This window comes from Marmota monax, unplaced genomic scaffold (genome assembly GCF_021218885.2).
Source record: "Marmota monax isolate L192 unplaced genomic scaffold, Marmota_monax_Labrador192_F-V1.1 WCK01_AAM20220418_F8-fsc00052, whole genome shotgun sequence".
In the NCBI taxonomy this organism is placed as follows: domain Eukaryota; kingdom Metazoa; phylum Chordata; class Mammalia; order Rodentia; family Sciuridae; genus Marmota; species Marmota monax.
Window position 1 is genome coordinate 1,494,169 of NW_026693473.1, and position 16,202 is coordinate 1,510,370.

At 36.7% G+C, this 16,202-nt stretch overlaps 1 protein-coding gene across 2 annotated transcripts in view; it reads right to left on the reverse strand.

Moving 5' to 3' along the window:
• Nucleotides 1-1,357: 1,357 nt before the first annotated feature.
• The window catches only part of Gsk3b (glycogen synthase kinase 3 beta), a 164,051-nt gene continuing 149,206 nt past the window's right edge, over nt 1,358-16,202 (reverse strand). For both annotated transcript variants that reach the window (XM_046458003.2, XM_046458002.2), the window contains 2 exons: nt 14,584-14,682; nt 1,358-6,956 (listed from right to left, as the gene is read on the reverse strand). In XM_046458003.2, the coding sequence (XP_046313959.1) occupies nt 6,889-6,956; nt 14,584-14,682 (167 nt within the window). In that variant the 3' untranslated portion in view covers nt 1,358-6,888. The remainder of the gene's footprint in view (nt 6,957-14,583; nt 14,683-16,202) is intronic.

The following is a 16,202-nucleotide window of genomic DNA, read 5'->3' on the forward strand; positions in this document are numbered from 1 at the left end:
ACCCATTTTTAGAGAAAAACCCAAGGAAAAATAAAGTGCCTCTCTACAAGCTCAATAAATACAGCTTTTGCTCCCAGGAATTTCAACTAATTTATGTTTAATTTTTACTCAGTTATAATTAGAAATGTAAGTTTATAATTTGGAGATATACATTTCATTCAACTATATTCACCAGTAATGTATGCCCCTTCCTTTCCCTGGAGGAAATAAATTTTTGAGTGTGCTATTCACCCAAGTGGCTGAAATTGTTGTTGGATGTAGGTTAGAGTAAGGCAAAGTTAAGGTGAGATTAAGATGGGTCAACTCCCCTCCCCCAGTTTTGTTTTTAAAAACACCCAGGCAGCTCCCCAATATTAAACAAATATGTACGTATGGTTTATATAAATTATGAAAACTAAGTGTATTTCAAGAGAAAAGATTCAAAGTTAGATGCACCAAAGAGCTCTCACAGGATACTTCCTTTCAGCAGCTTTGTGGATCTCAAGTTTATAGGACTAGGAGCCAGGTTCAATTTATCTACCCCCCAAATAATTTGGATTTCCTTATTACTCACTACCCCGAGCTTTTGAGCAAATAGAACTAAGCATCAACTTCTAGGCATTTCTGTAGTTATGGATCTCTTTTTCTAGTACCTGGTTCAGTCAGGAAAAGATGAAGTTAATCTCCAAGGCTACTGCTTACCTTCTGGCTCCCCTATCAGTCAGTCACTCAGTGGTCTCTCTCACCTTGTCCCAGACTTTGTCTAAAGTTGTTAAAGACAAATCTTCACTTGGGAGAAGGCCCAGAGTGGCTTTTTTTTTTTTTTTTAAAGAGGTTATAAAGAAAAACATTTCATCATCAGCCTTTCTCACTCCAGACTCAGTGGCCTCTTCCTGCACGCCCCCTTCCTCAGCAGCTTATTGATCCCTCCTTGCTTCCCTTTATGTGTCCATAGCTGCCGTGAATCTGATGGTGCTGATGGGTTGGATTAACTACTTCTATACCTGAGGAATGGGTGACCATCCACTGCTTTTGTTCACTTGCTTTCACAAAAAATAGCATCTAGAAATGTGAATCCCAAAGGACTGTATGGTCATCACATTTTGGAAGGACTTGGAAACTAAACAGGGAGTCTTCCAGGATTCCAAGTTAATGCAGCTTCTTGCAGGACACTTAATGCCAATTCAAACAGCTAAGGTAGAACCTACACAAGATGGCAAAAATGCATTTCAGTGCCACCAAGAAGCCCATCCCGCAAGTAACATCTTACATGTTTTTGCTGAACCAGCCCTCCCCTACCACTAGTAACTGCATTTAACTATTTACAAATGTGATTGATTTTGCCCATCCCACAACATCAGTAATAAGAGGACCACACTTTATCGAATATAAATTTGTTTTTATTGAAGCAGCAGTCACATGACCTTATAGCTAGTCTTTAGATTAGGCCTGACAGTTTGCCAGTCCTAAAAAATGTTTCTTTTGCACTAAGAGACATAACATGTTTACATACATTATCCAGTATTAGCAATGAGCAGACTCAAAAACAACATGTTGGTTACCTGGGAGGTAAAGCCAACAGTTTGTGGTGTTCATATATTTTACAGAGACCCCCAAAGACCATTACTAATAGGATAAAAGTTAAAGAAAATACAGCTACACCAAACCATGAACACACAGTAATCGAAGACAGCAGCTCTTACACATTTTTACAACTGTCCCTTTTAGGGACATTTCCTTTGTTTTCAAAGCAGTGTCTACAAAGATTCCTCTACATCAAATCCAAAGGTTTCCAAGCTGGAAGCTGCACTTCTTGTGGCTAATACAGTGGAGTAAGGTCATTTGAAACAATGAGATGTGGTGTTCATACCTTGATTTTTATAATAAAGATTCATGTTTCCCTAATTAAAGATGGTGATGTGACTACTTACTGCAGTGGCAAAATAGGGTGAAGAGAGGGATGGGTACTGAAATAAAGACCACACACTTGTGAATTTTAATTTCATTTCCAGGCTAACCTACTTTTTATTTAATGCAAATTACAGTACCAGTTAACTATTTCCAAACCAAGTCACATAGAACGAAATGTATTTACAAGGGAATGGGGGAAGGGCAAAAAAACATTGAGCATACTTTTCACAAAAAAGGTTTATATTTAAAATGAAAAAAAAAATTCAGTCACAGAGGCATTCAAGTAGTAATAATGTTATACAGATTTTGCTTTTCCTTTATATCAAGACAGATTTGCACAAGTGTTTGCAATAGTTTGTATACAACCCACAGTCCTTTATATATATATATAATAAATTTTGTTTTTTAGATTCGTATTTAAGATGGAAGTGGTCACGCTAATTGGTATGTGTACAGGCCCAAGTGATCCATCGGCAACACACTTATAAATGCAAATTTTACAGGCAAGCACATTTTCATACATCTATCTGTATCTGCCTGTAGACAGATATAAGAAAAAAACTTAAAAATTAACACAAGGAAGTCTACTTTGTCAAGCTAACCCCTTATGTACTGGTTGTCATTTTGCTTTTATTGCAGAGGTGCAAAACGGAGCAAAAACTCTAATAATAAACACCATAATCCTTGTGAAAATAATCCAAACCCCAGGGATTACTTTCAAAGCCTCTAAGGAAGACCTTAATCTGGGACTCTACTGTGCTTCTAGTTGTCTCTTTATTTTCAGTGGCTCAGGTTTCTACCAGAAAAGACAGGTTTTATTGTAGAGCATGCTTATTTTTCTATAGAGGGGAGAAAAGTGTTTTGTCTCTGTGATTAGATGATCACTAACATGAACAATATGAATCAGGTACAATTTTGGTTTAAACCAAAGAAAAACCCCCAAACTCCTGGGGATCTGGCATTGGCCAACTTCCTTTGGAAGATTCCAAAGTTAAATCCTTTAAAAAGGAAAGAGAAAAGAAATGAAATGCCAGTGTCTTTATATCCACAGGGATAGAGAATATAATAGTCCTCTCAGAAACCTTAGCATTGGTGCAGATGAGATGATTGGTTAGGCATACTTTATTCAAACACAAACCAAGATGGGTGTAAAAATTAAGAGGACTTTTAAAATGACACATGTCATTGGAAAGAAGGTGCAGTCTTCTACCTTGCTGGAATGAACATATGATGTTTCAAAAATAGCAACCTTTGGTTTGGTAAAGTGTTTTTTTCTTCTATTCAAGACATTTTATATGGAGTACTTGGAGGCAAAACAAAAATATATATATATATATTTTTTTTTCCAAAAAAGGCCTTCATGTTGGGCACACAGTCAAAATTAAACTGATTTAAAAAATTAAAATGACATGTCATTGAACAGAGTAGAGATGGCAGGAGGGAGAGAATGGGTTGAGTTCCCTTGTTAGAACAGCCTTCTATGGGCATGGTGGCATTCTGTGCAGTTAACTTCAAGCCATTGCAAGAGAGAATTTTAGACCATTGATGTATCAAAACCCAATACTAAACCAGTTTTCTCTTCCTGTGTCATTTGGGAGGGAAGTCAGTAAGGGGGCTGGTGCGGGGAGGTGGGGAAGGAGGGAGGAAGAAGAATGAGCGCCTGCTTGAGCATGGAAGGCTCCTAGAATCTGCTGTTCGTAAAACCCACGGTTAGGGCTTGTGGAAGAGATAAACAAAATCTAATCTATTGATATCCTCCAGCTCTAGGGCTCCATGTGTTATACTAAGTCCCTGAATGGACCAAGTACCAAATGAAACGGTCATTGCTACAGAGGAGGAAACAGACATTCAGAACTAAAACAAATGCAGGGCTTGAATAAAATGAGATTATGAACATGGTTTCCTCTTCCCACTCCTGAGCATGGTGTATCACCGAAACTTAATTGTGGAGGGGGCAAAGATACTGTTGTGAGTTATATTATTTCAAAGGGAAAGGGGATGGACAGGGAGACGTGGATAAAGGAAACCAAATAAAATTTTTTAAATGAAAAATAAAAATAAAAACAAACAAAAAAACCAAACACATGGAAGCGAAGGCACTCCAAACTATATAGATACACTATACATTGCTAGAGTTATTGTTACAATAATACAGGCCAGTACCTACTGTACAGAGTTAAAACTATATGGCTTTAAAAAGCTCGTCTACATTTTGTCTGATTATTAAACAGAATCACTGCCCTGAACAGTAACTTTTTGCTCATTAATAACAGTTCCTGGGTCCACATATTTACATACAAAACAATAAAACTTAAATTTAAGAACACTGAAAGAAAATATAATGTACAAGCTTGAATTTGGTGAGGAGCTTTTAATTATTATTATTATATTTACAAAAAGATATCCAGAGACCTGGATCTCACTTGTATAAAAGAGTTCTGTGATCCCGCCATGATCCGTGAGAAAGAAAAATCATGCACCCCGGTGCACGTGCACGCGCACACACACACACACACACACACACACACACACACACTAAAGTGAGAGAAAAGCATCTGACTTTTCTCTCTTCTTCTCTTACCCCATTTATGGGGGGAAAAGTGTTTCCTAAAATAAGTACTGATTTTTATGGACTCCAGCAAGTATACCAAGTCCAGAATAGTGTTCGTATCCAAACGTCTGACTGGGCAGTTTGATCTGAAAACAGGTCCATTTCTCTGTCACAGACCTACCTGTTCAGATTCTTTATAAATCCTTTCTGTAATGGTCTATAGTTCCTTTAAGAAACTATGCTGCCAAATACTTTCAGATTTTTTTCAATCTTAACTAGCTCTCAGAAGCACTTTATAAAAAGCGAAATTCACTATTTTATTTGGTTTGACTGAACATTATCTTTTCTCATGAACTCTGATAGAACAAGAGGTTTAAGAAACCCCTTTTGTGGCCCAAGAGCTTAGCTAAACAGTGAGTGAACACTAAGATGGCTCACAGTTGTCTTTCTGGGTGTCAATTCACTTCAGCAGGCAGCATAACTCTCTTGGAGAGTTGCACACAAAGTCAAGAAGCAGGACAGGGTTCAGGGCCTGCACATGGGCTGCCAAGAGACTCCACTTCCTAACCACCTGGAGGGCGAGACCCCAACATGACCTAAGTGGCAATGAGGAGGGTAAAGGAGATTACACACAATCTAGGGTTCAGCTCTGCAGCCCTACAATTATCAGCTAACCTTGGAAGGTGTGTGGGGAAGGAGAGGGCAGGAGGAAAAAGTGGCCATCACTCAAGTGATCTTTTAAATGTAAAATATAACTGATTGTGCCTTAAAGATTCATAGGTCAAGTAATGGCCCATAAGCACCAAGGTGACTAAGGTTCATTTTAGAGTATATAAGGCCCACATAGATACCAACCTTAAAAGTATAAAACAAAGTAGTTGTGAAAATCTATCTCTTTACTGCAAACATAATTCTTCAATCTTCCTTGCTTTCCAAGGAATATTGCTTTTTTTTTTCCCCCAAAACAATAGACTGATTCTTACACCATTCACTGATAAAGAAAATAGAAACAAAACTCTTAACTGGGTGTGTGTGGGGAAACATTCTTTTCATGCTTCAACCAGTCAATTTTGATACTGGAGACAAAAAAGAAAAGGCAGTATTGAGTATCTGTATATATAACTATATACACACATTTATAGCATCAGTTTCCCTATGAAGTCAGCAGGTACGTACAGGTGACTATATAATTTTGATAGGTAGTTTTTAATATTCCTACCACCTAAAATCATAATGGCCTATTGGGCATGCATCAATAAATAAATTTTAAAAGCATGAGGTTAAAAAAGCTAAAATTAAATAGAGTCTAGATTTGGATTTAAAATAACTATGTGTAGAAGGTGGCAATTCCTAAAACCTTGTTTTTCTATTAGAAAGATGAAAAATAAAGCAGTAGACTGTTACAGTTCACATTACTTAACTATAATGTCCTCTCTTAAATATATCTTTCCAAGGGAAGTAACTTTAGAAAAAAATCTGGACGAATTCATTCACAGTGGTGAGATCTGCCCCAGCCTGTGTCCTTCCTCTAGTCTCACCAGGTGCCTTTGACCTGTGCAGCCAGTATAGCCTGTTCAACAACCTTTCCAATCCCCTTCTAGGTCACTAATTTAAAACTGTACAAAGATTTGCAGAGAACCTTTGGTAAGGCAAAACAAAAACAAAAACAAAACCCCATTATGGAACTAGAGTTCTGCTTGCTGCTCCCCTTTGGGAGCCTGCTTTACCAGCTTTCTCACCAGTAGTACTGACTAAGAACAAAACCAAACTTAACCAATCAATTCAGTATCTCCCCCTTACAGCTTCAAACTTTATTGACCTACCTTGGTTACAAATGATACACATTTCCTTTTTTGTCTGCCACACCTGCCACCAACATGCCAAAGCCAAGTCTTCAAATACCCGAGGATATGGATTAATTTTACAAGTGACATGTAAGCCCCTGTTGAGTTATACCTGCTAAGCTCCCAACCAATTTCAAGCTGTGCACTATGCCAAAGTCTGACACTAGACTTGAAAAGAAAACAAAGTTCAAACAAAACAAAACAAATACTTCAGTACAGAACAAGGTTTCTTCTCTTGTGGAAGGGGCATGAGGCAGGAGTCCTGTTTTTAAAGTGTACAACAGCAGACTTTTGATTAAAAAAAAAAAAAAGATTGTCGTGGGAGAGAGATTGTGTCTTCTAGTGCTCCGCTTTCCCCCTCCCATTACCCCTCCCACCCTCTGGGTCTCCCGCAAAGTGAGAATACAATGAAATTGTTTTGTATTTATAGATATCTTACAAGGTTAAATAAGAACAACAATAATAATAAAAAAAATTGAACACTAAAATGAACAGTTTTTTTTTTTTTTCTCTTTTTAATTTTCTTTCCAAACGTGACCAGTGTTGCTGAGTGACACTCAAGTACTGGTGGTTTTTCCTGTGCAGCTGACTGCTTGGGACTGTTCAGGTGGAGTTGGAAGCTGACGCAGAAGCAGCATTATTGGTCTGTCCACGGTCTCCAGCATTAGCATCTGCAAATTCAAAGTCCCAAGAGAGTATGAACAATGGCATAATTCTCTAAAGAAAACAAGTACATTGCCTTAACTGCAGACTGTGAGCTGTTGTGGCCTTCCAAACTGTTTTCTGGCATGTTGGTTTAAATATGGCCAACAGTTTGACATCTAAATTTCTTCCTGTTTAGAAGCTAAGGTACATGACTTGGCAAGGTCCTGGTGCAGAGGAGACAGTGACTTTGATTAAATTATCAACTCAGGGACTCAGAGACCATTCCTGTGAATGCTCTTACTATAGCTGGGATCAGCAGTTCATGAAGACTCAGATGGAGAGGGGCTTACTTAAAAACAAATGAATAGCACGTAGCTTGGAAAACTTACTAAAAATCCTGAATCATGTTATAATATACTATCTGCTTGCTGAATGGATGAAGAAAATGAAAGTAATAATGGGTCAGTGTTGATAGGCAGAAGTACTTGATATAAACCAAACTCAGTTGCTTGTTTTCTAAGTATAGCCACTCTTCATTATTCATAGAGATGAAAGACAGCAAAAAAGAAATAGTCACTATGGTACCAATTTACTTAATACGATACAGTAAAGCATCCTGTAGTCAAATATGTTGGGCTAATAACTTATCTTGCCTGATCCTCTACAAATGTGTATATTAACAACCAACTTTTATCCCCATTTCCCCTCTTTTAAAGAACCATTATTATTTTATAGCATCCATTAACTAAATGGCCATCTAGTTGTTTCCAGATTGGCTCTCCATCCTGGATAGGGAATAGCCTGCTATTTCAGTGGTTAATCATTTGCTTCATGCACAACCACCAGGAATATACTGTTGGTCAATTTTTCTCACAAAGATTTCATTTTTTTCCCAGAGAAAGAGAGGTTGCTTGACTGGGATGGCCAACTTCCAAGAGCTATCTCCTTAGAAGCCACACTGCTCTTGGTCATCAAGGCTGGTAACACCAAAAAGCAGACCCAGAAGCTTTTGTCTGTCAGGAACCTTTAAAGGGATCTGCAATCACACTTGTCCTATGATAGGCAGAGTAACCAATGTCACAGATGAATGTAAACATCTGGTCTTGGATCTTTCTACTTTGAATTTCTGAATTAGAGTGAGACACAAAAGACTCACAAGGACACAAAGGAACTTTATTACTTAAGGATTAGCTATTCGGTTATCATTTCTATAGCCACTCTATGTAAAACTATACTTCCTTTCTAAATCTGCCCTTATATACATTTAACTCAATCTTTGGGAAAAGAAATGAGAATACCTCTTTATTTGAATGGTTATAGTTAATTCATTTAATTTCTTCAAAACACCTGCAGCTGCTTCTAGTACTGCTGTTGTGTAAATAAATGCAACATCAGAGTCCATGCTAATGGTTTATATTGCCCATGGCTGGAGTCATCCTAATTCATCAGTATAAGGTCCATGAGTAAGCTGCATGAGAGAGCCCGGGACACAGAACTTACTTTTCAAAGACAGGTAGACAGCCTTGTCCAATAATTAGTGAGCAATTAGGTCTAATACCTCATTCATGATCCCTGGCCTTCCATAGATATGCTCAGCTCAAAGGGGTAGTACCATCCATGCGCATTCAAATTCTGTGCACTGAAAATCTAACATTAATTCCTCCCTAACCACAAATTCCTTCAAGCCTTTCTCAGGAAAAAATACTCATTTTAATGATTCAAGGACAGGCTGCATTAAAAACAACATTCCAGCAAAAGCCTCAAAGACCACAAAGCTATTTCAGAATTCTAATGTTCCACATAAATCCATGCTTATTGTTGCATTTCCTGTGCTGTGAATGACACTCAGGACATGATCATCATCAAATAGTACTTACCTCAATTTCAGCATTAGAATGAGATACTCAGAACTGTTATTCTGGTCTTCAAACCCAAGACTTAAGAGAGAGGCTATCAGGAATTCATTTGTGTTTGACTACTACATCATCATGCAAACTAGCACTGTGAGCAGCCCTGCCCATGGTGGCCATTAGCCATGATGGCTGACACTAGTTGTTTACCAAGTTCAGTAAACACCTCACCTACAAGGCAACTTGTCCATTTATGTTAAATTTGCTCTTTAGGGGCTGGGGTTGTGGCTCAGAGGTAGAGCGCTCACCTAGCATGTGAGGCACTGGGTTCAATCCTCAGCATGACATAAAAATAAAATAAAGATATTGTGTCCACTTATAACTAAAAAATAAATATTCAAACAAACAAACAAACAAAAACCTGTGATCCTCTTAAAAAAAATTTGCTCTTAAGCAGAATCCTACTTAGCTAGCTAGCTAGTTTTCAGATATCCTTTCACTGGCTATCGCCTGAGAGCTTATGACAGTGACCAAACTAGTTTACCCTTCTTTGGAGAAATTCAAAAGCTGTCTATATGATCATAATAAAAATCACAGGCCTTTCATGTGAACATATAACCAGAAATGAATTCAGTTTTCAATCAGTAAAATTTGACAAAAACACTCATGTTCCTCAGAATTATAATTAAATGACCTCATATTTTTCTCAGAATTATTTCCAAATCATTTCATGAGTAAATTTTAGCAGTTAATTATTTTGGTCACACATACTCTTGAAACCTGAAGTTGCCCAGGCTGGCCTTAAATTTACATGTGTGTATCACCATGCCTGGCTTACACTGATACATCTTTCTTAACCTAGTCCAATTCCATGAACATTTATGAGTATAAAGACAATTTGTGCATCTTAACAGCCTTGTGATTTGGGAACGAATTATTCCACTTTTCTACCCTTAAATTTCCTCAATGGCAAAATGGTAATAATACCTCCTGTCTATAAAATAAGGCCTCTGAAGTATGTGCCATAACATTTGGCATGTAGTAATTGTTCAGTAAACAGAATGGTAAATGATACATCTAAAATACATTTTTATTTATGTAATATATATTTTCATAATCTAGTGTGACTACAATAACCACAATAACAATAAATATTAGTGCCAGCAAAATCACAATAAATATCTGGGTGCTTGCTTACCAGTGTGCTACACACCATACTAAGTTCTCTGTAGGCATCACATTTAGACTACATAGCACCTACGAGAAATATGTACAATTATCTCCACCATCAGGCAAACAGAAAACATAAGTCATAATGAGATTAACATAACTAAGACCATACAGTTAGTAAGTGGAAGAGCAGAGCACAGAGGACAATGATGACCTTTATGGGCAATAGGGGACAGCAGACAAGATTTCCTAGCAAAGGGATGGAAGAGTTTAAAGGGACTTTTATTTAGAACTAATTTCAACAAAATCCAGTGTGATTTCTAGAGGTCCATTATCGAAAAGAGTTATATTACATTAAGACAATATTTAATTTATAATAAGAACTAAGCAAATAATTTATTTTCTAATTTTCAAATAGTCTGAATGGGATAGTCTGGAAATGGCTCTAGAGATGAATTCCACAGACCTGAAACCTCCCTAGAAACAATTCTCATTATCATCCTTTTGATGCTACTATGGAAAAATAACTCTGTTCCATCAAATCCAGTATAGATTTGAGAGGATACAGAATTATCAACTTTAGAGGGAAGAAGCACAGGTAGGAAGGTACAACATCATCCTTATAGATTGTGGTGGGTCACCTTCCAAGATAATCCCAATGATTCATGCCTTTTGGTGTCCAAACCCTAGTGCAGTCCCTTCCCACCCTGGAAATTGTCAAAATAATGGTATATGACTCCAAGGCTAAGATATAAAAGACATGTGGCTTCCATCTTGCCCTCTCTCTTGGATCACCAGTTCTAACAGAAGCTGGCTATCACAATGTGAGATACAGAGAGGTCCACAAGGTGAATGTAACTAAGGCCAGTGTAGATCTGCTAACCACATGAACAAGCCATTCCAGAAGCAGATCTTTCAGCCTTAGGCAAGCCATTAGAAGACGAAAGGGTTGACATTTTAACTACTTTATGAAAGACCCTGACCATACAGCTAAGCTGCTTCTGAATTTCTGACTCACAGAAACAACATTTATTCTTGCTTTAAGTTACTAAATTTTGGGGTAACTTTATATGTAGCAACAGATAACTAATACATATGTATATATCAAAGAACTTAAATGCCATTTAGGGTTTGTGTTCACAAGCCTATGAAAGCATCACTAAGTCCCTTAGATGTATACCTAATAAGCCGTATAAAACAAGAATCAGATGAACAGTTGTTTTTCCATGAATGGTTTTGGTTCTAAGGCTTTTATATCAGACATTACAAAGGGAATTTGTACTTTCATTTTTTTTTTTTTTTAATTTTTAAAGAGATAGGGTCTTGCTATAATGCCCTAGCCTTGAATTCCTGGACTCAAGTGATCCTCCTATGTCTGTCTCCTGTGTAGCAGGGACTATAGGTAGGTGCTACTATGCTTGGTAAACCCAATATTTATTCCATGTAATTTCAGAGGTATAAACAAGGACTCAGGTAATGCCATAGTGAAGCCAAGGGTAGAACCTGCAGCTGTCAGGTTTCTAGCTGAGTCCATGAGGTTGAGATTTTTATCCTACATAAAATTTTATATGTAAAATTCTATATCTGGTACACATATACTTTTTTCTAGGATATGATTCATTCCCCACCCCCATCCCCAACCCCAGATTCACAGAGGTCTGTAAGTGTTGATAGTTGGGGAAACTGTCCCACCTAGAAGCCCAAGTCATAAACTCAAGAGTTCTTGCCTTGATTCCTCATTGCCTCTTCACTGCCCACCCACAATAAACATCACCAACTCCCATCCACTTTTCTTGCACCTAACGTGATCGATCAAACATGCAAATGGAGAGTGGAAGGTATAGTGAATGGAAGGTCTCACACTTAAAATTGTTGCTAAAGTTTTAAATAAAAAGAAAGTAGAAATGAAGGAAACATGTTGGGAGGACAGGACAGAGAACAAACATAGGAGGTGGGGTTCCAAAGGCTCTGCTATCATGAATCAGTATTACAGAACTGTGGGTTTAAAGATAAAGCTTTTTAATTTATAAAAATGATCATGTGGGCTGGGGCTGTAGCTCAGTGGTAGAGCCTTGCATGTGTGAGGCACTGGGTTTGATCCTCAGCACCACATAAATATAAATAAATAAATATATTGTGTTCATCTATAACTAAAAAAATATTTTTTGAAAAAAAATGCTCATTGTATGGTCCAGTGGCAATGACAGAAATGTTCTATTTGCATTCTCCAATATGGTGGCTCCTAGCTACAACTGGCTACTTAAATTAAATAATAAAAATTAAAATTCAGTTCCTAATTTGCCCTAAGCATGTTTCAAATTCTCAAAAGCTACAAAAGTATTAAATATTACACTTTATAATAGAAAATTATAAAGTAATTTATAATTACTTTATAAATAATAGAAATATTAAAATAAATTAATATTTCTATTATTGGCATATTAGCAAGATAGAATATTTTAGCTAATCAAATTAGCTTTTTTGTGTTTACATGTACAAGTGTGTAAATACACTTGAGAACTTAAGTATACTTTGATTCCTTTATTTCCTTTATGTTAAGAGCTGTAAACAAGTCAAGATGGCGCCTGGCATTTTGCCAGAGGGAGTGGTTTGTGAAGTAACGCCAGCGAGCCATTAAGTGTGGAGATTCCTTATTGGTTGACTGCTGTATCTAGTTTATGTTAATTAAGATAAGCTGTGTGTAATATACCCCTCCTGTCCTACAATAAATGGCTCCCACTCCTGCTGTATTAATGTACACAAGTTGTTCGTCCCCCACTCCCCCACACCCCCACCCCAGTTATTTTGCTGCAGCCGGACTGCGGCACCTTTATTATACTCTTCCCCAAACCAATCTTTCTTTTTTTTTGAAATTTTTTAGTGTTTATTTTTTAGTTTTCGGAGGACACAACATCTTTGTTTGTATGTGGTGCTGAGGATCGAACCCGGGCCGCACGCATGCCAGGTGAGCACGCTACTGCTTGAGCCACATCCCCAGCCCCCAAACCAATCTTTCTAAAGCCGATTTTAAGTGTGTTTCCACTCACCAGACAAAAATGTTTAAAATGGTTAAAAATGTCACATGACAGGTCAGCTCCTCTAAAAGATAAAATTTTGATAGTTTGAGATGTATTGTTTATTATATGCAGCTAACTTAAGATGCTCCTATTCAAGCTGTTCCAAATAGAAATGCATCTATTGTAAAACCATGTTTCGGATATTAGTGTCATTCCTGATACAGAACAAATAAGACTATCATAAGAATCAAAGTATAGCCTAAGCTTACATTTAATTGAAGTAATAAACTACACTAATGAGATCAAAGTTTTTCCTCTTCATAATCTCTACTATTATTTTGTTAATTTTGTGTATGATAATAAGGGAAAAGGAGAGGAAATTCACCTTAGGAATGCATCATCAACTCTTTTTCCTATTCCTAGGAAAGATATGGCACAAGATATCAAGCTAGCCTTTAGTCAGGAGTCAAATTCAGATGCCTGAAGCTCTAACCCTCCAAGATACACATTTTATAGATTGAGAAAACAAATAAAATACTTATTAGTAAAGTTCAAAGGACTTTCTCCAGGTAGCATGTGCTAGTGGAAATGGAGCTAAAAGAAACTTTCTTTATAGAATTTTCCTGGAAGGTAGGACATGAATGAGAATGAAATCTTTTTAATCTTTATTAGCAACATTGTAAAAATTGACTAAAAAGATTAAGACTGGACAGAAACTGCTTTGTTTCAGACAATAGGAGATGGATTTTCACCATTACTGTTGAGTACTAAGAATTATAATGAAAGATTTTTTTTTAATTTCCTGTAACATAAATTCCCATAAGCAAATATGGTCTGATCTTTTTCAGTGTGATAACTAAAAGAAAATGGCGTAAGCTTCTGCCACCAGTTTTTCTGTTGGTTTTTTTTTTAAAGGGGGGCACCAAATTCTGAGCCCCTATTTGTGTTACCTATTATGTTTCTAATTTCATGTAAAATAGCATCCAGCCATTCTCTGGAGGAATTCAATTCATTCAAGAATTAGGGATTTTCAAAATATTTGTAACGACAGTGATTCTCATGAAATTAGGCCCTGTTATTAGCTGGCTTATGGGACCAGCAGCACACTCCAATTCTAACTTTGTAGTCTAGACAAGAATCTAGTCACACCTGGAGCTAAAACTTGGTTAAATGTATTTTCATTATACCTTTAGCCCTTCCAAATGATTAAAAATTATACCAATCTATATTGTATACTTAAAAATTTGCCTCCTCAGTATATTAATATCATTAACATTCAGGGGATAAAAAGAACTATAGTGAAATATCCTAAATAGCATTATATTGTACAAACTGTTTTCTGTTATAAGCATCTCATTTGATATATATTAACCAAGAAATTAATTAGATATTTATATCTTATATATAAAGTACATACATGAAGTATTTATGGAGTGCTTTTATCTTGTGCATTTTGGAACTAAAGCAGTATTTTATTCACTTTTACTCATTTGGTTGTGCCTTTTTGGATCTTTAAATGAAATGAAATGTTTATACTTATCCTATGAAATGAAACAGGGGTAATCATCTTTTTAGAAAACAGAATATATTTTTATAGAAGACACTTATATCCTCACCTGAGGCTGCTGTGGCATTTGTAGGGGTGGAAGCAGCTGCTTGAATTCGGGCATGAGGAGGAATAAGGATGGTAGCCAAAGGTGGATTACTTGACAGTTCTAGAGAAGACACAAATATTAGAGCCCACTCTTAAATGTATATGAAATTATTGTATTATTAACAATAAGATACCAGTCTAACAAAAAAAGAAGACATAATGAACCTATATCCATCTCAAACCATATCAATGAGCTAGTAATCAACTTACACAGTAAACTCCCCGAAACAGAGCTTATTCTATCATTACTCTTGTTATGATATACAAAAAGGTGCTATCTGCTAAAATTAAGATATGTCTGAGAACTAAAAGTTAGAGAGTAAACATATTAGTAAGATAAGTTTCCATCTTGCATTGACTTAAATATGCCATCCAACTCTGGTAGTACTTAACTACAGGAATTGAAAGTGAAGGTTTTATAACAAGGAATATAAGTGCAGTCTATTTTGTGTCTGTATGTATATGTACATGTACAAGTATATGTACAGGCTAACCCACCCAACTATCTAGATACTACTAAAAGCAGGATTTAAGAAACATCTATTTAAAATCTTATTGCTTTTTTAAAAAATATTTTTTATCCAATTATATATATATATATATGCATATGTATATACAGAGAAAGAGAGAGATACACATACGTTGTGTGTGTGCGCGCGCGCATGAATGCATGCAGCACTAGGGATTAAACTCAGGTGTAGGTGTGCTGTAACACAGAGCTACCCCCCCGCCTTCTTTTCATTCAAAAATTCAATCTTTATTCACAAATATTTTTTGAGGGTATTTTTGTGTGCTAAACTCTTCTAGTGCTGGATTACAGATTTAGACAAGCAGACAAGGACCAGATGCCCCACTAGTATAGGAGCTGGATGGTTCACAACTTGAATATGCCATGTGGCAGCAGGTCATACAAGGTCAGGTGGTGACAGGCTTTGAGGAATACTGTGAGGCCAGGGTTGGGAAAGGTGGCCATTCCCATTTCTGAAAAGGCTGTTACAGAATATCTGCAGGGATACAGTGCTAAAGTTTTCAGGAGACTTCACAGGGTATGACTCAGTATGGCAGGAACCAATGCTTATTTTTTTTTTTCCTTTTATTCCCAGATTTCCCCAGTCCTTTTTATTTTGAGACAGGGTCTAAGTTGCTGAGGCTGGCCTTGAACTTGCAATCATTCTCTCTCAACCTCCAGAGTACCTGTGATTATAGGAGTGCACAATGTGGTCATCTCAATTCTATATTTTTTAACTTAAAAAAAAAAAAAAAAGACTGCTAGCTTTAAGTTGTGAAATAGGCTTTTTACCTGTATGTGATAAGGCTATTTCCGTCCACTGCATAGATTAGCTTTCTTTAAAGAATCAAGTTCTGTACAGGTACCTTAAGAAATAATTATTTTAAGGGTTTGGAGATTTAGATCAGTGGCACAGTGCTTACCTCCTAGTACAAGGCCCTGGTTTTGACCATAGGAATTAAAAAAATAAAAATAAAAAGGATTGAACCTAATATTGTGGATCGGACATGTAATGGTGATGCGTGCTCTTTCTCTCTCTAATACACACACACACACACACACACACACTATAT